The sequence below is a fragment of the Achroia grisella genome, unplaced genomic scaffold, assembly GCF_030625045.1.
Source record: "Achroia grisella isolate CSIRO2021 unplaced genomic scaffold, CSIRO_AGI_Agris_v1 utg204, whole genome shotgun sequence".
Lineage (NCBI taxonomy): Eukaryota > Metazoa > Arthropoda > Insecta > Lepidoptera > Pyralidae > Achroia > Achroia grisella.
Window position 1 is genome coordinate 3786631 of NW_026712703.1, and position 23912 is coordinate 3810542.

The 23912-nt window shown below is 31.3% G+C and overlaps 1 protein-coding gene and 1 long non-coding RNA gene across 2 annotated transcripts in view; one reads left to right on the forward strand and one right to left on the reverse strand.

Moving 5' to 3' along the window:
* Positions 1 to 894: 894 nt before the first annotated feature.
* Positions 895 to 8146, reverse strand: LOC131842057 (uncharacterized). The gene is made up of 3 exons (XR_009357477.1): positions 7965 to 8146; positions 3483 to 3558; positions 895 to 1629 (listed from the first exon to the last, which is right to left on the reverse strand). It is a non-coding gene; the product is annotated as an uncharacterized LOC131842057 (long non-coding RNA).
* Positions 8147 to 9103: 957 nt separating this feature from the next.
* LOC131841983 (uncharacterized) overlaps positions 9104 to 23912 on the forward strand; it is a 45761-nt gene continuing 30952 nt past the window's right edge. Inside the window, exon 1 of the mRNA XM_059190410.1 lies at positions 9104 to 9609. Coding sequence (XP_059046393.1) covers positions 9540 to 9609 — 70 coding nt within the window. The 5' untranslated portion in view covers positions 9104 to 9539. The remainder of the gene's footprint in view (positions 9610 to 23912) is intronic.

The following is a 23912-nucleotide window of genomic DNA, read 5'->3' on the forward strand; positions in this document are numbered from 1 at the left end:
ATAATAATGTTTTTGTAGAAAAATTTTAAATACATAGCACTGACAATATTATCTGATTACACTAATAATGAGTGCGTAGCGATTTCTATGTTGATTGTCGCATGCCTCTTACTTGTTACACTGTAATTATTTATATAAAAAAAACATCTATCAAAAAGAGCAACACACAAGTTTCTTGCTCATTCTTCTTGTGATGAATCTGCATTCCGAATGAGTGGTAGAATCAAAATATGACTATTCAAAAGTGCTTGTAATGAGTTTATTTGAATAAAGATTATTTCTATTTCTATTTCTATTTCTATTTCTATTGTCTTTTTTACTTGTTGCCATTCCTCAGGGGATTCTCATCCCTGAGGAATGAGAACGGATTGTCGACCCAGTTAGTAAAACATTGTTCTATGCATCACACATATGGAACTTAATTTTTCTGTATTTAATTAAGTTGTATATTAGATCCTTGATCCTTGATGAATGAATTAGAAGGATATTGAAGGATATTTCCCTTGAAGTTTGTAAATGTTACAAATTTGATTTATTATTGTAATTCACAAAAAATATACGTACTTACTTGTCATTGAAACCATTTTTTTTTACCATAATCAGACCTACTCGTATTCCGATGTTGAAGGTATTACCCATTGAGACACATCTACATACATACATATTGTGCTATTAGATTAAAAGGAACCTTTAATTTTTTATTAATAATATTATTACAGTGGGTCGTATGATCGTAGTTGTAGTTTAAAAAATTATCAAAGTAACGGTTCCTAACCCGCGATTGCTCTCATCCTTGATCTTCCTACAACATATAGTTCCGTACACACGTGTTATAGACTCTCAAAAAATATATTGCTTAAGGTAGGTATTAGTCGGGGAAATCAAACAAAATAATAGTTTCTTATCAAAAATGATAAGGTTATTCATTAAAATTTATAATTGCAATAATTTCTATATATCTATATGTAAATGATTATTTAATGTGCCTTATTATATTATTTCTACCAGCGTAGTTGATGACCAAATTTTCCATACATAATGTAGTTACAAAATTAATAATTAATTAATCTCATTTATAAAATTAGGCAATGATATAGATTTATGAGCTTATTGTATAATTTATAACATTTACATACATTTCCTCATAACTTTTTTATTGAGATTAATTATGAGGTGTCTCTATTGCCTATAGTGAATTGCATCACTGTTTAGTGTAGCAATTTTCAAGTTATGTTAAATATGATTGTAATATCGATATAGATACTTATATTAGGCATATTTTAGGTATACATTTTATATCTAAAAATATATACTAATTAAAAACAATTAGTAACCGACGTAAGTACCTTAACTGAATTTTCAATATTGTTAGTCGTAGACCTACTGAGAATTTAATTATCTAATCACAGTTTGTTTCATTTACGCCTGTAATAGGGTACTTTGTCTTCAGCGCCGCGTCTCCTCTGCTGGTAATGTGTAATTTTTAGGTACGCACACACTTGCTGTGCCCAGTTTTATTGGTATCTTGTCGATGGGACATTTTACAGGATCCACATTTTTCAACTGACCACTAGCCACCAAACTTAATAATATTGTCATTAACAGGAATAGAACTCTCAGGATCGCCATCTGAAAGAAAATATATATAATAATAAATAATCTTGTCCCAGACCAGACGGTAAATAGACCTTATGTTATGGGTAGTATGAGATATAGGTACTAAACAACTGATGTAAATACTTAGAGTGTTTTTTTGTAAATACATACGTCATATACATGGAAAACATCTAGTCCGATACAAACAACCATACTTATAAATATGAATGTTTGCACCGTGCGAGGAATCGAACCATCGGAAGTAAAGCGGTGTGATAAACTGCTAGGACACGAAACTCGTCAATAATACGGTCGAATTGATAAAATTAAGCTCAGAAGTGTATATTTTCTTTAATTTACTCCTATACTTTATTATTTACTACTAATAAATACTAGATTACTACTTATTGCCACGCGTATACTTCGTAGTTATCAGAGGTCTTAACTAGCTTATCTATAAATTATTAAATTCAAATACCTATAGGATCTAGGTATCTATACATCCTGCCCCTGTTCTGACGGTATAGGTTTGAATGAAACATCCCTATTTGCAATAATAGGTCACATTATTATATCCAACACAATGCTCTAAAAATTAGTTAATGTTAGTGTGTTTTTAGAGCTCGCAGACGTCACTTTCTAATACGAGTTATATCTAAGTATTTGCGCAATTGCGTAACAAATATTATAATATTTTAAAACGTATATCTTAGTACTCGAGTACTATTAAGTACATTGTGGTAGATAATGGGGTTTATTATCTGGATTTGCTAGCAATGTATCCTCCTTAATTAAATCAGCTTAGTCATTTCACTTTTTCCTTTTATACTCGTTTTTCTTTGTCTTACCGTTATTAGGTATATCTCTTTTTGCAAACTTTTCAATATTATTATTATTATACTGACATGAGTGCAGCTGGGCTTATAATTCTCACATTATCTATGTTTCTTGAGTTATTATATCTTTATTGTTTATTTGTTTACTCACTGACGAAACCCGCGAGTTCATATTCGCATAATTTGTTTGGTTGTAAACCAATTGAGATAAAACAAACACTTCATTTTAAGTAAAGCTAATAAGTTTTCTAGCATTAACGTGCCCAAATGCACAGATAATTATTCCAGCAGTAATTGTTTTGCCTTCTATACTACATTACACACATTTTTCCCTTATGAAAGATTCATGTACATACCCACAGAAAAGTAAAATTTTTAATATTTGTATGTTAAAATATTATTCTTACAAAGTCAATGTTTAAAAACAGGTTCATAAAATTATATTATGAAAGGGACGATTAAAAAAAAGTCTAATTATAATTATGCTTGACATTCCGGTGAAAGAAACACCGATATCAAACTTTTATCCAAGAAAAAACCGTAAGTTCGGCCCCTGCCACGTTGGATTTAAATATACGTGTGCTGATACACCCTAAATGTGGGCTTGTCGATAGTTGCATTTATGCTGACGCAGAATATTGAGAATGCCTCTGACTACCCCTTCTGGGATAAGTGTTGGCGATAAGATTTATTGATAACCTCTAATTATGAAGACACAATAACTTCCTTTTAAATTATTTTTATCCATATGTTTTCACTCTATTGCCATATTTTTACCCATAACATACACATATCTAGTTTCATTATTTAAATAGTCGTAATTTGTATATATTACCAAATAAAACATTGTTTACGTAGTATGCAAACAAATACATACATTTAATATTTGTTTTATAAGATGCTTGTTTTCTTGGTAAGGACTACTTATTTTTATCTATAGTTCACAGAGTAATATTGGCCGATCTTAATCCTTAATTCGTCAATTTATTGTGGTAGGTAATCAAGTAACATATATATACTTAAATAATTTAAACGTTATAACACACTCACCACTCAATTTTAATTAGCAGAAGGTGCCAACTCGAATTGACCTTCCCGACTCGTATCCGTTTGACTACTGAGCATTCTACAAAGAATATTAATATTATAATAACATGAAAACTTGTTTTTGCACAATGCCCAGTCACTGCCCCTGAACTTTCAAAAACAATATCACATCTCGCTTATAATTTTCGTGCTTACACTAATCTGGAACAGTCAGGTATACGCGTTGCCAGGAATATATGTGGAATAGGAACAAGCGTATACAAGCCTAAAACTGACTAGAGAATAGAATAGGACTGCTGTAAAATAAGCGATCTAAAAAAAGATAAAAGGTCGCACTATCAAATAATCTCGGGACTAATAGGTAATCGGGAAGTTGGAAAACATTGGTTACAAGGGTGAAAAAAAGGGTGGTTTGCGTCGAACATTAAATTAATGGATATGGTATGTTTTTTTCAATTGCTATTTAATGCCAATCGATAGCGATCATTATCCTTATCTAAACCTTTTTTAATTAGTATTTTCTCCCTCCTTTTTAACGTGGCGGTAAAAAGGAGGGGGGAGTTCGCAGCAGGTATGATTATCTTTCCACAGTGCCTATACAAGTTACAACAAACTGTGATTAAATCTAGGTCTTACGGATGAAACCAAATTTATGCGTAACATCTGTTTCAGTTTTGATTAAAACCTAAATTTCTTTTGTTGTGAGTACTTTAATATTTTATATATATATTTTTTAAGCCTCCGTTAATTTTTTTAGTGAGAGTATCCTAAAATTTTAGATATATTATTTTATTTATTTATGTCACGTATATTAACGAAATTGTAACTAAAATCATAGGTCAAAATCATAATATTACAATACCATACAAAGATCGCCTATTTAAACTTCACGCAAAGGAAAATTCCTACAAGAGCTGTATTATAATAAATTTAGGAAATTTGTCTCGGGTTTGATTAGATGTTATTATAACAATATTTATTGATATAGACTGTAGTATTTGCCTTGAAAATTTCACGGAAACGTACTAATTATTTAAAAAATATTACGTAGGTACAGGTAGTTAAATGCAAAACATTTATGTATGTGTGATGTTAATGCAACTTGTTAGCACATTGCTCTCCTACCGATAACGGTATCTCGAACCCATTACAGTTTTACGTATCATTCCAAAAATGCATGATGTTCACATTTTTTGGATTTAAGGAATAAAGTTGGTTTAGTAAAACTGCCTATTATAATAAGGAAATAAATATTCTTAAATGAATTACGAACAACACGACCTTGTAGTCGACGACCAAGTAACTATATAATTAATAAATTTACTTATGATTTGTGTAATGAGTTTGTATTATTTTATAGACTATAGAAAGAATGTAGAAGGTCGAAGTCAGTATATTTGATATAATAATAAACTACATAATCGATTCATAAATAAAAGTGCTGTAAATTATCTATTGGTTTTTTACAAGGAACTTTAGTTTAATAAATTAGTATGCCATATAAGTAGGTGAAATCCATACTTCCGCTTCTGCCATAGATATACAACTGATACAGTTTCCGTAATGAATGTTTCATACGTCACATGATAACGTGATGTCATAGGGATGTTCATGTATATATGTTTCCACACGGTAGCATCGGTGGACCGTCATATTGTATGCAATTCCAATTATATTATTAAAAAGAAAGTATTGTATTAATGTTAAGTAAATAATATATTCTGTACTAATACAAAATATTTATTTAGCGCGTTATATATAAAACTTACTTACTAGTTTATATTAAAATTTCGAGAATGCAGATTTAAGTTTAGAGTTAATTATAGTTTTGTTAGCTAATTTTCCTTTTATCATACAGGCTTTTTTGAATAATTTTGTTAGTATATGTTATATTATGTTAAAAATATAACAAAGTAGATATATGCTTATAAATATTCTGTTATTTTGAAGGTTGTCTGCTATTCCAAACAACTATTAAATTAATAAATGCTTTATGCATACCAATGATTTCTTTTATGTGCTGTTTTCAGTTATTGCTTTTTTATACACACATCAATAACATATAAATATGTACACATAATATTCTTTTGGTGTGACATAACGTTATCATGTGATACCCGCGATACCATACTCAGTCATACGATTTCATTCGTTCAAAGGACTAACATGTCATGCCTCTTATCCTGTTATTTTATATTAGTTAGCTGTTAGGTATTTGTGACTTCATCTTCTTATTTTTTGTGATAAAAATTAAAATATATTTCCTGTGTTGGTAAACTCAATTAAAAATACAATCTATCTTAATATCAAATTTCTTTAAAATCCATTCAGTCTTTCAGTTATATAGTTCACAGCGTTAAATATGTGGCTTCCATAACATCAATATGGTATATCTATGTAACACATAAGAGATATATTATACCTACCTCAAGAGATTTTTTTTTGTGTTAACATAATGTAAATAGTATAATAGTATTATACACTTTCTTGCAATATACAAAAATATATTGATGATGTCGGTGGTCCAGCTGTCTAGCAAGTCGCATTATTCAGATGGTTGCGGATTGGATTCTCGCACGTTAGGTACATTTGTATTCATGAGAATCTTTAATGTCATTGATTATGGAATTATGGGTGTTAATTGACTAGTGCTCCCGCCTGCACTTAAAGTATGATCTAGCTTTGCACCATTGGTTGATAATAGTATCAGCATGAAATCAGGTCTGTTGTCCCAATCACCAGGAATAATCTAAAATGGTTTCCAGGGGGACTATCAGTTGTTTAGTATCCCTAGTACAAGCTCTGGTTAGTTTGAGACTAGAAGGCGATGTGTGAGTTTTCCTAGGTTATGAATATTGTTTTTATCTGAAGTATGATAATATACTTATACTTAGTTGTTACAAATATGTAGTTATTTGTACAATGGCTTCATAATTAGACAACATACTTAGTATTAAAATACTATATAAAGTCTTCATACGCAGTAAATAGAATAGAAAGTAACGCAATTATCTAGAACCCACATGAGTCAAAATATATACTCATGGTGGAGAAACTCCAAAAAAAGTTTATACGATGTGTATATCAAAGGCAGTATGGTTATAGAGTCACATATCCTACTATGTTTTTGTTGGGGATGGTGGGATATGACACACTCGAAGTAAGACGGAAGATTGCATTAATGGAATATGTAGTCAAAGTCATGAGAGGTGAAAAATGTAACCAAGCGGTATTAACATCAGTGTCCATAAGAGCGCCCAATAATTACGTACAAGCAAGAAGACGAAACTTGGTTTGATGTTCCGTGAAGAAAAACAGAGCTGGCCAAATAGGCTCCTATTTCTCTGGCATTGAGTCTACTCAACGGTGTAGTTAGTCGCTTTCCAGATCTAGACATATTTACTTGTAATTTGCTGGAGTTTCGTAGGATGGCAGTAGATTATTTAGGTAGTATGTTAAATTAAGATTAGGTATTATTATTATTATTATATTGTTTTGCGCTTTTATTTCCTTGTGTAATTAGTGTTTATAATTGTGTGTATTTGTATATTATCTTCCTAAGTGGGCATACTGTAAAGCTCACTTAGTATGACATAAATAAATAAATAAATAAATAATGTCTTTCGCTATATAGGTTTTTGTAACTTGATATAAAATTATAGATTTCCACTAACTGAATCTGCGTGTTGACTGTATCATAAAATATAGGTACCTATTTCAATAATTAACTAATACATTTGACACAACGATGCACGCGACGAGGCTCGTGTTTGGCCGGCGCGGCGTACTATTTACATAACAATAGAATTGATGTTATCAAATTAACATAACAAATTGCCTTTATAGGTCAAAACAAGACAAATAGTCAGCACAAGTTTAATATAATCAATTAGTTTTGTTTAATGTAACATTAGACTGTTTTGTAAATGTACGAATATCAGTAAGCATCTACAGGCTGTTTTAATAAGATCTACACTACTTGGAACAGATTTAGATTTTAAATTAATATAATAATAATAATAATCTCAGGACAATTCACACAGCGCCATCTAGACCCAAGTTAAGCTACATAAAGCTTGTGTTATGGGTACTAGATTACTGATATAAATACATAGATAATTTTTTTTTTCGTAAATACATACATATTATACATAGGAAATACCCAGACCGATACAAACAATCGTACTCATGAATACAAATGTTTGTGCCGTGCGAGGAATCGAACCCGCGACCATCGGACGTAAAGCGGTGTGCTAGACCGCTAGACCACCGAGGTCGTCAAAAAATTAGGTATATAGAATCTTTGTAAACTTTAAAAATATAATCGAAAGCAGTCATGCTTGGGTATTGTAATGTAGGTAATCTGTAAACCAGTTATTCGTAGGTAGTTGGAAATAAACTTGAGTTTCGACCTACAGGTGTTTATTATTGTGCTCCCGTATTTTCTAGACATTACAGGTATTCTAAAATTTCACTGATACATACCTTTCGTCAGTTGCAATTCCGAAGGACTATGGTGTTTTGACTCCATAATCTAATATATCCTGTAATGATGTAATCAATACCATAGATCGTAACGTAATACCAATGCAAGGGGCTTGAAAGCAGAGTTAGGTGAAACAGGGTACCCATTCATGCAAAAGATTTTGTACAATATCTACCTCAGTAACAATATAATAATCGCAGTTACGAATGTTTGTGTGACTAATAAACCCGTAAAAGAAAAAAAACGCTAATTCGCCAACGCACTTTATACGGAATTGTGTGAAAATAAGTATTAAGTGTAAGTTGTGTTATTTGTTTTAGTATGAACTAGATTAATTTAATACGAGTACCTAGTATCTAGTATCCCCCTACTACTTAATACTAATTACATAAAATAATAAGAATTTTAATTAATATTTCGGATTTTCGGTTTTAGCGATACAAACCGTTCAGTTCAGAAATATTGTTAGTACCTAATTATTAAAATATTTTTGTGTGCCATTTTACGGGATATCATTTATTGATTTTCACCACTATTTGATGATTATTTAAAAGTGACAAAGTTTATTGTCCAAGTTAATCTCATAATTGTTCGAAAGATGGATGTCCTTTGTTCGATATACACAAAAACAACTTCCGCACTATCACCATCAATAATTTTGTACAATGTAAGCATAATAACTTATTGACAACTTGTAATTTAACGGCAACTTTTATCCGCTGTAACAAATTACATGTTTTTATATGTACATGTGTACATATGACGGATGTTATAAAAATGCTAGTTATGTGCAGGTAGGTATAATGATATGCTAGTTCGCAGTAAATAGTCAGTACAACATCATTTTGAATTTCCATAGGTGGTACCCGCATACTCGGTAGTTGCGACACACACGTATTGGGAATTCAGCGTTATTATTATCGGTCCGTTTCACTATCGTTCGTCGTTGGCTTGTCAGTCTATTGTAAATTGTTGTCTGTAAACCCATAATAATACACGACAAGGTCGCGGCGATGAGGTGGGGACACGGCAAATGATGCTGCAACTTGGACAATTTCAGTAGCTGCGCCATAACGCTCATTGCAGGCATAAAATGCAGTCAGTCACGCATCCTGTAATTGTGATCCGTAATTACTTGATAAGACTTATCAATGAGACACTTTCCTAACAATAATTATACTTATCTACAAAAGTCAGTGTCGCGAGTTTATTCATGAGGTTATAATATGAATGTGTTTCTTTTTGTAATCACTTTACGTTGTTATCCCAACGACTAAGACATTCTATGAGTGGTGTGTTTGTTCAGCTGTAGTGCAGCCCATGTAGAACAGTCCGTGTCGAATTACGCAATTGGTTCTTTACTCCCCCGAACAAATTGTTCCCTTGCTAGTACTGGTACAATCGGTATAGCAACTTCTTGTTTAACTGTTCAGTCATTATCTAATAATACGTGTTCAAATGTAACGATTTAGTGGTGCGCTGCGCATGGTATAATAACACTTAGCGAAAAATGGACCGTGCAAATTGTGCATTTGTCTCTAATAAGTTTGAATGACTTTGTATCACGGGAAATAATGAGTTCAATATCGTGTACTATGAAGTTGTATATAGTTGTAGTGTTGTGTATACTTATTTATATTCCTGGTAAGTGCATAAAATATAGTTTTTTTTACTGAAAGGACAAATAAATTGATTTCACACCTGATAGCAAGTAATAACAGCGCCTCGTCTATCTAGTAAACAGCATCACAGATATCATGTCATCACCACGGTACCCTAAAACCATTGCCATTCAGTAAGATTAAGATGATAATCCTTCGTAGCCTGTATTTTCACTGACAACCGAAATAAACTACGCAATGCAAGTTGCTTGGCGGCTGAAATAGGTGAGACAGGTAGCACACAGACGACTCTAGTCAAAGACAATGTAGAGAGACATTGTCATATGCCATGTACATATGTATATCTCGGTATATTATGTAAGTAAAAATATATTTATTAATAGTATGTACATTATACACATTTGTAGTTGGTTTCATAATTGCTACTTAGAAAATGTAATATAATGTTTATAATTTCGGTAATAAAATTTATTTAAGCGATGTAAGTATTTATTACATATAGACCTACTTCTATTGAGTTCTAAGGAATTGTATATAAACAATTACTAGGCAATATAATACGATAATAGCAATAACTGATGGAGATATTCAGTGGATATATCGCAGTACCTAAATACAATTTATTTCTCATTTTATCAATATATCGTCGCATATGAGACATAGGTTACTTGAAAAAAAAACACAAATTTAACTATTACACTTTTTATTATCCAACAAATGTGCCTAATAATAACGACCTAAAAATAATGTTTTAAAAAAATATAGTTTATAGGCAATGTAGAGTTATGGTGTAATCAATACAAATGTAATGATAAGAATTAATTTGCAATATTTATATATTTACCATTCAATATACAATTTCTAAAGTCTAATGTTGGATAGCTATATAAATTCAATTAAATCTTAATGTATCCTTAAATTGTCCCTATGAAATGTGTTATGATATAAACCCTTGGTCTATCAAGCAATAACAGTCAGTTCGTAATAATTGCATAATAAGTTGACTGCTATTAATATTATGCTTTTATTTTTATTTACATTGGTAAAACATTGATATTTCTTGGTATAATATATTCTAAGTAGTATTATATAAATCAAAGCTTTGGATACCATTTCTGACTTCAATAAAGATCCTAGAAATTTATAGCGTTATGTCATTGTAAGTACAGAATCAAGTCATGTATAAGTCAATGTTCGTAGGTTTAAAAAGAACTTTCACAGTTGCTTATTGGCAAAAACGTTCAATTTCGTGTGTATGTATAATACTATGTATATACTATTTTCGCCCTGGCTCCTTAGGAGTAACTCTATATAATTATGTTGTCTTTTATCCATCCATAAAATAATTATAATATACTTGATTATACCACAGATAAGAAAATAATACTATATTGTAACTAACTTTACTCTATTATTATTGATAACTATACGGCCTGTAATAATAATCATGTATAGGTACAGAGCATTACATCACCGTAAGATATTAAGTATTGTTATGCACAAAATCATGTAGTCAAATTCAAGTTATATTTCTCTATTCCAGTTTACACAATAACTTAATGGTTAATCTCTATAAATGTATGAAACTAACAGAAGATTTGGTTAGTTTAAACGCCTATTTCCGCATTAGCGTCGTGAGTGACTAACTGTGCTAGTATGAATACGTAAACCTATTTTTCGAACTGTTTCTATTGCTGTTGGCCGCAGCTGGGCTTTAAAGCTTCACCAAACGATATGCCACGAGTGTAGATAGCACTCCAAACTCGCAAAAGGACTTATGGATCGGCTGAAGACCAACTCCTGCCTGACAATACCGGACAGGAAAGAAGACGAGGTGTTTCCGTGTTTATAGATAAATAGTTTTGATCCGCAATTTCGTGTGCTTTGTGAGATAAAAAATAGTTTATATAGACGGATATATTCGAAATGAAAACGGCTTCGTGATAAATTTTTTTTAAGACCGGTTCAGGCGTTTTTATGTGCAGAGGTTAGTATAGAGAAGCATGCTTTTCCGTATAATAACAGAAAAAACTGGGGGATATCAAGTGCAAGCCATGAATTTAGAAATCCGATAATTATAGATGAGCCGCTCCTTGCACAATATATTATACGTCTCCTGCCTATTAAACGGTCCTTTCAGACTGGAGCAACTTGTTAAGGTTATAAGGAAGGTATCTGGGTAGGTAAGTTATAATTGTATTTCGTAAAAGAATCAAATTTATATGTTAATAGAAAATTAACATAATAGTCGTCTAGAATGGTAATCTTTACGTTCTCCATAAATTCGTAATAATATAGATAATACTTGATTTAAATAAAATCCAAGCACATTACTCCTAATTAAATATTCTTAGCAAGAAATCGGACTTCTCTGTGTTTGCTCGTATCTTTTAAAGTAAGAATAAAATGTTGTATTGAGATGTATTATTAAATTATTATAATGATTCTAATTGCTACAAGATGCAGTATTTTTTAGCGAAACATAATCTTGGAATTATCATAAAATATTTACCTACCTTTATAATTATAGTTAGTACCTACCTACAACTAACCGTGTAACTTAGTCCATCCAGTTGTCCGCCTGTTACAACACTATTATTTTAATACGATTTGTTTTAGATAATGTAGATATTATAGATATTAAGTATTTTTTAAAAATAGTATTATTATCTTGGCACAGTATAATAATAGGCATTGTTGGAAACTATTTTATATACCTTTTTATTGTCTATATTTTTTATAATATTTTTGTATTAAATTGACTTATGTCATATAAAAACAATATAATATTATAAAAAATCAAACAATAAAAAAGGTATAAAAATAGTTTGCAACAGGCATCTATAATAAAATAATTTCGATTATAATACTATAAATTATTTTATGACAGGATTATTATATTATAACTATTATATGAGAGGTAGTTTAGAGGTTGAAAAGAGTACAAATATAATTAAAAAACATTCGTTTTTATTAATAAATTAGCAGTAAAATATAATCTAAATACCCTATTCTATTATTCATAAATAATATATGCTTCAAAGAGACTAGATAGTTATTATATATAAATTACATGTAACTACTATTTTGAATGCTCTGTCTACAATATTACTTCTCTTTTTATTATATAAATATGATCATCTAATTGGACATATAGACTCAGATACTCGTACCACAAATAAGAGAGTTATCTGTTTTCAATCATAATCATCCTCAATACACACAACAGTATTTCCGATTTTCTTTGGGGACATGCCCTTGGGGCATCTATTTTTTGTAGTTATGAGTATACTTGACTGTATCAAACCGAACAATAGTATCAGCAGCAGAATTCGGAGAACAGCCATCTGGAATATTAAAAAAATGGCATTTAATTATCGTAATAATTAATTAAACTTTAGTATTATGTCGGGTTGAATTATATTGACATAAAAATATGATGCCACCTCCCCTAAGAATTTAAAATATTATGTATCCATATCCTATAATTTCATAGCTTTGTATCAACCTTCAACAAAACTTATCTCACATTTAAGCGGCTTGGCGTTTGTAATACGTTAGATAGAGGTACCCACAAGGACTGATCGTACAAGCTCTACCTCTGTGAAAAAAACATTATAAAAATGATATGATATGTTACAGTGGGCAAACACTTCAAATATTATTAGCGACTAAATAGATACTAGGTAACTCCATATGCCACGTAACAGTAAATTGACTGTATTTAGTAAAATTTAAAGAAATATACGTTTGCGCTAACGGTACACGCAGGACAACGCAAGCAGGTACACTATTCTATATAATATATATATATATATATATATATATATATATATATATATATATATATATATATATATATATAAATATCCCCTTGGGCACTTTGTGGCTCAGACGTGCCGTATAGGTAGTTTTTTGTTGATCCTTTTTCACTTGTTGATCCGGAGGCCTTTTGTTGATCTAATGCCAGATGACCATATGTAAATGTTGCTCCGTTTTGAGCCACAACTGTCACGACGAGTAATAATAATAATTAAGTGATTTATACACGATTTTATACAAATCCACCTTTTTGGCATACGAGCACTTCTTGATCCAATTCAAACGGGCCAATCAGGGTGCAGCATTTGCCAAGGGCTTCCTCATTGGCACGTTTGGGCTACTACATTATGGCTACAGTAACTTAATAATGTCTAGCTAGTATTTCAAGAATAATAGTCTATCTAATCTAAATATTTATAGAAATCAGTCTGGAGTAACGTGACTCCAGATCAAACCTCAATACTTGTTATTTTTTGGACGGGAATCTTTTCTTTTGTAACAACGTTACTGAGCGAATAAAGAGAAGACGCAACGGCGGATCCAGGGGGGAGCGTCATGGAGGTCATGGGAGTCATGGGGGCGTCATGACTCTCCTCCGGGACTTTTTTTGGCAAGTAGCTGATGTAATAAGGAGTAACTTACGCTACTGTTATTTTAGAAAAATAAAATAAAATTTCACGCGGACGAAGTCGCTGGGGCCAGCTAGTCTATAGATATACCGAGATTTAATGTTTAAGTTGCTATTATGTTATTGACAAAATTTTACTGTAATGTTTACTACATGCATATGAATATGTATAAGGTACATATACCAAAATAACTATTTTTATAATTTTAGTCTGTCTGTCTGTCGGTCTGTTTGTTCCGGCTAATCTCTGAAATGGCTGGACCGATTTTGACGGTACTTTTTTTTGGCAGGTAGCTGATTTATAAGGAGTAACTTAGGTTACTTTTATTTTAGAAAAATAAAGTTAAATTCCACGCGGACGAAGTCGCGGGAACACCTTGTTTTTAATAAAAACATCTTTTTTGTGGTACTTGAGAATGTTGAAGCCTGTTGTTTGTAATATTGAAATAACCGTTTTTTACTACTTGCATATGAATATAAATACGGTACATACACCAAAATAACATATTTTACCATTTTTGTCTGTCTGTCTGTTTGTTCCGGCTAATCTCTGAAATGGCTGGACCGATTTTGACGGGACTTTTTTTGGCAGGTAGCTGATGTAATAAGGAGTAACTTAGGCTACTTTTATTTTAGAAAAATAAAGTTAAAAACCACGTGGACGAAGTCGCGGGAACAGCTAGTGTATAATATATTAGAGATACCTACGTGTTTTTTTATTGATGACTAGCTGTACACGGGATTTCGTCCGTGTTGAATTTAACTTTATTTTTCTAAAATATAAGAAGTTAAATTCCACGTGGACGAAGTCGGGTGTACAGCTAGTTGTCGGTAGTCTAGCGATTTAGCTAGCACACTGCTTTGATTCCTGCTTGGTGGTCGAGGGTTCGATTCCTCGCACGCTGCAAACATTTGTATTCATGAGTATGATTGTTTGTAACGGTCTGGGTGTTTTCTATGTATAGATAATATATATGTATTTACGAAAAAAAATCTTTGTATTTATATCAGTACCCATAACATAATCTTCAGCTAGCTTAACTTGGGTCTAGATGAAGCTGTGTGAATTGTCCTGAGATTACTATTATTACTATAATAAATCTTTTCAAATCAGCCGATGTTTATTTTTGCCATAATACGTGCTGTTACCATGTGATAATATTACGTACGTACTTATTAAACTATTAACTTATTATTAAATTATTAACTATTTATACTGTTTTAAATGTGATGCGTTCATTATTTATATTTCCTTTGAATTAAAGACAAATGTATATATATATATATATTTATATACACTTGCACACTTAGTTGATCCAGCCACGATCCGTAGATATTGCTGATCCACTGTCTCTCTCTTTCTATCACTATCTTTGTATTCTAATATGCGATGTTGCCGTTCCGGCCGAGACCATGCGTTGTTGCCAAATGTATTCGTCGATAGTAGTAGATACTTATACTCGATATATATTTTTTCAACAATTTCCTGCAATAGTGAATCCGTATCGGCATTTTTTTTAAATGCACAAAGATTTTTTGGCTCTGAATATATTTAAAAATCATTTACTTGTGTGTTGATGATTTTATATACTAGTACATGAAGTACCTAATACTTGTTTTGATTTGAATAGGTAGCGATATTATGAATTTATTATACGTAATCTAAAGATTTTGACGAAATAAAAGTAATTAGTTATCTGTTAACCTTGACTTCATGCTGGCACCAGTATTATCAGATGATGAACATACTCTTCGAAAACTTACAGCAGAAATATCGTGTTTGGACTCATTAGATAGGTCTCGATGAATAGAGTTTAAAAAACTTAAAATAAATGGTAAATTAGAAATAATGTATAAAAACCCCTTACGTAAAATTCAACCACTTTAAACTTAATAATAATAATAATTAGGAAAAGAGAAAAGCTATACATGCACTGAAAGTAATTGATGCCTTCCACACAATATTTTCAGTATTAAACAACTCTGTTTGTTCAGTAAAAGTGTAAATACACTGGTAACCTTTAATCATATTTTATATGCAAACATTACATATACAAACACTAAAGTTTTATTTCAGAATAGCCAGTAGTTTTCAAGAAATAAGTCTTTGAAATTGTACGTGTAACTTATATATATACCTACTAGTTTTTTCACCATAACAAACAACACCAATATGACATGGTTAGTAGTTTACCTGTGTACCAATTAATAATAATAGTAATCTCAGGACAATTCATACAGCTTCATCTAGACCCAAGTTAAGCTAGCTGAAGATTATGTTATGGGTACTGATATAAATACAAAGATTTTTTTCGTAAATACATATATATTATCTATACATAGAAAACACCCAGACCGTTACAAACAATTTAATAATAAGTTAATAGTTTAATAAGTACGTACGTAATATTATCACATGGTAACAGCACGTATTATGGCAAAAATAAACATCGGCTGATTTGAAAAGATTTATTATAGTAATAATAGTAATCTCAGGACAATTCACACAGCTTCATCTAGACCCAAGTTAAGCTAGCTGAAGATTATGTTATGGGTACTGATATAAATACAAATATTTTTTTTCGTAAATACATATATATTATCTATACATAGAAAACACCCAGACCGTTACAAACAATCATACTCATGAATACAAATGTTTGCAGCGTGCGAGGAATCGAACCCTCGACCACCAAGCAGGAATCAAAGCAGTGTGCTAGCTAAATCGCTAGACTACCGACAACTAGCTGTACACCCGACTTCGTCCACGTGGAATTTAACTTCTTATATTTTAGAAAAATAAAGTTAAATTCAACACGGACGAAATCCCGTGTACAGCTAGTCATCATTAAAAAAACACGTAGGTATCTCTAATATATTATACACTAGCTGTTCCCGCGACTTCGTCCACGTGGTTTTTAACTTTATTTTTCTAAAATAAAAGTAGCCTAAGTTACTCCTTATTACATCAGCTACCTGCCAAAAAAAGTCCCGTCAAAATCGGTCCAGCCATTTCAGAGATTAGCCGGAACAAACAGACCGACGGACAAAAATTGTAAAATATGTTATTTTGGTGTATGTACCGTATTTATATTCATATGCAAGTAGTAAAAAACGGTTATTTCAATATTACAAACAACAGGCTTCAACATTCTCAAGTACCACAAAAAAGATGTTTTTTTATCAAATAAACAGTTTTTATTAAAAACAAGCTGTTCCCGCGACTTCGTCCACGTGGAATTAACTTTATTTTTCTAAAATAAAAGTAGCCTAAGTTACTCCTTATAAATCAGCTACCTGCCAAAAAAAGTACCGTCAAAATCGGTCCAGCCATTTCAGAGATTAGCCGGAACAAACAGACCGACAGACAGACAGACAAAAATTATAAAAATTGTTATTTTGGTATATGTACCTTATATATATTCATATGCATGTAGTAAAAAACGGTTTTTTCTATATTACAAACAGACACTCCAATTTTTATTAAATGTATAGATGTATAGATTATTATTTATTTATTTATTTATTCATCCAAAATAATACAAATTGTGTAGGATAACGTAATAGTAACATTACAGTAAAATTTTGTCAACAACATAATAGCAACTTAAACATTAAATCTCGGTATATCTATAGACTAGTTGGCCCCAGCGACTTCGTCCGCGTGAAATTTTATTTTATTTTTCTAAAATGACAGTAGCGTAAGTTACTCCTTATTACATCAGCTACTTGCCAAAAAAAGTCCCGTCAAAATCGGTCCAGCTATTTCAGAGATTAGCCGGAACAAACAGACAGACAGACAGACAAAACTTGTAAAATATGTTATTTTGGTGTATGTACCGTATTTATATTCATATGCAAGTAGTAAAGAACGGTTATTTCAATATTACAAACAGAAACTCCAATTTTATTTACATGTATAGATGTATAGATTAAAAAAAAGTAACAGTCATAAGGCTAGTCGTATGCCTAATATATATAATAATGTAATAAATTCATTTAAACAGAAATTGCGGGAACATTATTTAAATTTGTAACTTTTTTACTGTCCTTCTCCTTTTTTCACATCTTTCTGTTATATCCATATAGTTCTCTCTATATTTTCTGTTTTTCTTACTTTCAATTTGAGACTGTACTTATAATTTGATTATCGGATCATTATGTATTTACTTATATATAATATTTATACATTTATGGGTTATATTTACATATATATTTATGTATGTATACTGTTATTTTTTTATAGAAATGTATATTTTGCTTATCTTTATTATCTTTATAAATCTTTTTTTGACATTTCTTATTTATATTAGTGCACCGCCAATAATCTTTCTCTGCACCACTCATGGTTGCCTGGTAAATAACGCGGCAAAATATTAAGTCCGACACATGTACAAATTTTTTTGTGCATTAAAGTTAAAGAAATAAAAAAATACAATACTGTTTAATGAAAATGCGTGTTGTCTAGTGCTTTGAGATGTATCAAAATAAGGTCAACAAAAAAGTCCGTGATGGTATATGTCTATCTCTTAAGGATAACCAACAATAACCATTTTTTATCTTTTACATTTTACGGGATTTTTTTTTATCGTATGTTTCCCTTAAAATTATGTAAACTATGTTATTATGTCATAATCTAAAGAAATAATAATATTTTATAGTGACATATCCACTATAAAATACCAAAAAGTAGCAATGTAATTCGTTACGCGCGAATCAGGTGTTATAAGGTCAAAGGTCGGTGCACCCCGCGTATTTGATAAATAGTGCTTCTCTGGATGTCTTTAAGAGAAACTGGCAGTATGTACGTGTATATGTACAAGTCCTTAAGTGTTAAGTTTTTCAAATGTACAATAAAGAATAAATATTTTTAAGTACAGTACTTACGTACATTAATATAATACCTACTTTTTACTTGTATCTATTGTTATCAAAATTAAATTATAAGTTCTTAACTTGACCACGACTATGTGACCCTCTCTTGGCGCCAAAACGAGTGAAAAAATGAACAGCATACGACGACGACGCAGTACCTATAGAGTGGAGCAACTGCTTATTCAGTTTTATTCAACTATTTAGTCCCTCCACCGTTACAATGAATGGAGGCGGATATTACAATGTACGTAGCATTGCGAATATAAAATATCTAGATTAGGTATAATAAATTCATAATTCATAGGCCGTTACGGTATCAGAGCCAAAGTCTTCTTTCTTTGTTTATGTACTGTTAGATGCGACAGCGACTTTGTTTTTATATTACTATGTAATGATTGATATACCTAAAATAAATAAAATATCTGAGGTTTGGACAAAAATTCAAAAGGTACTTAATTTTTAAAAAGTACTTTGAAAATACCTATTTTGCATTTAGTATTTGAAATACAAAACACAAAACTATTTTTGTTTTTAGAGTGACATTTCTATGAATTCACTGTCGATAGCGAGCGGTGCGATGGAAAAAGATAACCGTTTATAAAAATATAATAAATAACCCTGGACAATTAACACAGACTGATACTGAACTGATATAAATAGATATTTTTATTTTGTAAATACATATATAATATACATATAAAACACCCAGACCGATGAAAACAATCGATGACCGATGAGTACAAATGTTTGAGAAATCGAACCCGCGACCATCGGATGTAAAGCGGTGTGACCACCGAGGCAGTCGAAATATATAAATAATCTTATGAATTTAATTTATTCTAATTTGTTTATGTGCGCGGGGTGCAGTAAGGACCAGTATATAAAGTGATCAACACAATTAACTGATTTTTGAAATATATATACAGAGCCAAAAAGTCTTTGTGTATTCAAAAAATATCTAATTTGTTTGTGTGCGCGAGGTGCGGTGTACGGTGCAGGGGGGACCTTGCCTCCACCGTTGCTGGAGCTTGCATGTATGGAGCATTGCGAATATAAAATATCTACATTAGTAAATTAATAAATTCATAATTGATAGACCGTTACGGTATCTATATATATTCGGATGAAAGTAAGTATCGCAGTAAGGACGAGTATATAAAGTGATCAACATAATTAATTGATTTTTGGAATATATTCAGAGCCAAAAAGTCTTTGTGTATACCAAAAATTTAGCCGTTCGGAGCCATTCAGTCACGAATTATTAGTAAAAAAAGTGTCGAGTATATCGTACTATCGACGAATATATATGGCCACATCGCAAAATAGAATGCGACGTTGCCATACCGCCTGAGATATACGCGATAGGTGTGAAGTTATTCAGTGCAAAAGGTGGAATCAGCAAGTGTGTAGGTTGTGGCGTGATCAACAAAGTGCCCAAAGAGGTGTTTATATATATATATATATATATATATATATTTTTCTTAATCTATGACTGTGGGTTAGTAAATGATGTGTTAATCTGCTGGTTTTTAATTACAGAGAGACTATTTTCACTTATTACGTTTTATTTTAAATAAATGACGCACAAGAATAACGTTTTATTATTTTCTTGTGACTAATACGAAATACTTACATTAAAAAGAAAAGAAAATTATATTCATATGCGTAGGCAAGAGAACAAATATACCTATCATAGAGTACACAGCCGTTTTGATAGTAGAATCGTAGCATTAAATGCTAAGTTCATATGAATATGCTGGTATTGCTGCAAAATTACACAACAAATTTTGCAGCAATACCAGAGCAAATTTTTAACATATAATTATGATAAATGTTCTAAATTCAGATTTGTTTATTAGAAAATATAGGTTAATATTTTTATGCTTGTCCTTATTTACCTACTTTAGTTTTTAAGGTTACAAATTTACTCCGCGACATCCAACAAGAATAACAATAATCCTTTGTCCTTATATTATTTATGAACGAACAAGAAAAAATTGTAAGTATTAGAAGCGAAATTTGGCACATACATTGATTTATATTGTATCAGCTAAGAACATAGGCACGTGGAAAATTCTAACGAAAACGGGAAGTAAATGGTACTGCGTCGATAAACCCGTGGAAAATCGATATTTCCGTAACAGTATTCGCTCAAAAATAAAAGTATTTATTTTTATTTAATTTGATAATTGTAATAAATTATACTAAATGTCATTTATTATCACTACTTTGCGTAGAGCCCCAAGATTGTCTGGAAGAGATTAATCGGATAATGTAAACATATTTGCTATGAAACTATTACTACATGCTAAATTTATGCGTGATTTTTATATTAAAAAGTGTAGTAAATTTGTTAAGTATATTTTTAATAACTTATCCCATTTAATATTTGAGTAACTACGAGTATGTTATGTGAAATTTTCACTAAAATTAAAAAAAATGGATTTTATTCTGCCCCCCCTCCCCCCCCCATATATACAAATATTAAAAATGAAGTTGTATTACCTAATTAATTTAATTGAAAAATTGTATTAAAAAAATACATCTTTTAGGTGCTTCTCGTGCTCAAAGCCTTTCGAACCATCCTGAAATCAACCTGGACTACTCGGCTCGGGGTAAAATACTACGGGTTCTTGCACTGCCATCCTACTTTTATGTAATTACTTAAAACTAACACAGTTTAGGTACTTCGGCAATATCGTATTCTGTTTGAGTATACAATACACACGGAAATTGGTTCATATAAGTCAGTGGCCGATAAAGCATACTTGTGTGATCACCAAAAAATAATCATTTGCTAATAAAATGGGAAGCACATTTTTTAATGACTTATCCCACTTACTTTTCAATCAACTGCGAAAAGGAAGAGATACTCAAATTGACAGTTTTTTACTCTGCATGTTAGGCGATATTATCCCTAAAATTATGAATTATGGATTAATCTATAGTACTACTACAATAGCAGCTGTAAAGTCTTATTAAATAATGTATTATATTTGTATAACACCTTAATTTATCTAATAAAATATTCTTAGTTCACTTAAATAATTCCTATAGGGTCACTTAACTATAGTTTTATACCTATTTAATGCAAGAGATTTGATAATATCTATATCTTTAAATTTTTAAACTGTTCTAATGCTATTGGCTACAGCTAGCCTTTTCTGGTCGATAAAAATGATGGCGAGTGCAGAGCCACGGAGAAACATATGGAATGGCCGAATACGATCTTCTGCCTGACCAGTGCAAACGTAGTCTGAGGGTATCGCTAGGGGATCGATCCTCGGCACGAACGCTTTAATGTGAAAGTAATTTTGTGAAACCAGGAAGCTAGAGAAGCACGCGTATGAACGCGGACGTTGTTGGAGTTGACTATAAGATGATACCAAACCATTTTCCGAGAGGTCAGATATCTGATCAGTATCATCCTGTGGGTAAATCGCTCGATTTTTTATGCACGTATGTATGTCGTGCCTACACGCATAATGTATAGTGAACTATAGTGATAATATTTCATAAAACCGTAATAAAAAGCAGAAACATTTATGTACTTGCTTTTTATTATGCGATGCGTAGTTATTCTCAATATTTGCATTTTCTTGTTTTGGACTTAGAAACTACGCACTGATATGTTATCACTACATGATAAAAACTGTCTCTGGACTTTGAATAATATTTCATTTAATATATTATATTAGAATAAATGAATTAATAGTGAAATCAAAACTCATCCATTCATACGTCATGGATTTTATAATATATATATATATATATAGTAATCTGACTCACTACTACACAGGCTACAATATCATAATCAACACATATTAATATAAATAGTCATGCACTTCGTTATTACGAAATATTAGTCCTAATCGAAACTACAATATAATGTATAAGAGTCACATCTAACTATTAAATCTGGGAACAAGTTTGCGCAGATTGAATATGTAGTTCAATTAAATTACATTGGATATGTATCATACACATACACGGATGTAGTTCAACTGAGTTGTTTGCACAATTTTTATACATAATATTTGTCAATTATCAGATTTCTCTATTGAGAACACAGAGTACGTATATGATTTCAGTATTTTTTTATGGATCATAGCAGAATGGTTCTCTTCCAGGGCTAATAGTTTACGCTGGCAAGTTGAGGATGATAATACGTCATGATAAATTTCTGACTCCATTGATCATCAGTCCATGTTATTAATGATCGCCGTTGCATTATCTGGTGACTGTTTTGTTTACCCCCAAATTTTGCTGTATATTTTCCCCGCAATCCAAAATTGTGAGAGAATGGTGTTAGGACTGCAGTGCGAATGAGTGATGAGATTGAATGCAGGTGATTCATCATTATTTATTTATTTATTTAATTAACATTATATAAACTTACAGCTAATTGCCAACACGTTTATATTTTAAAACTATTTATTCTACTTAAAATTATACGATGATAAATATATTCTTATTTTAGTAATTATGGAAGGCAAGGCTTCTGTATAAACGTCAGCATCTTGGACCTTACCTAAAAATAATTTTAATAATTGCAATGCTCTCATAGTGGGAGAATTGCTAGCGTGGCTTGTGCGTACCGACGCGGTTGCAAATAATCGGACACGACGACGGGTGACACTTCTCACGTAATTCGGAGGGATATTGAATCCTATCCGTTCTACAACTGCGGGATTATCTATTTGGTTGCGCAGCAGCAAACAGTAATGGACAGCAAGTACTAGTTTCCTTCTAAGTAGTAATGAATCTATGTCTATCATATGTTAACTATCGTCTGACGCACCATTAATTAAAAATGGTAAAGTCAATAATCATGTAACCTGAAACGGAACGTCAGAGGCCAGAGCCAAAGTAATCTATGTGACATTGACAAGTGGATGACGGATGATTGAACGTAGGCAGTGGGAGTTTTGGAACGAAAGTGTTTATATTATTATAAAAACAAATAAGAGATAGGTAATTGTGAATATTGTAGGCATTGA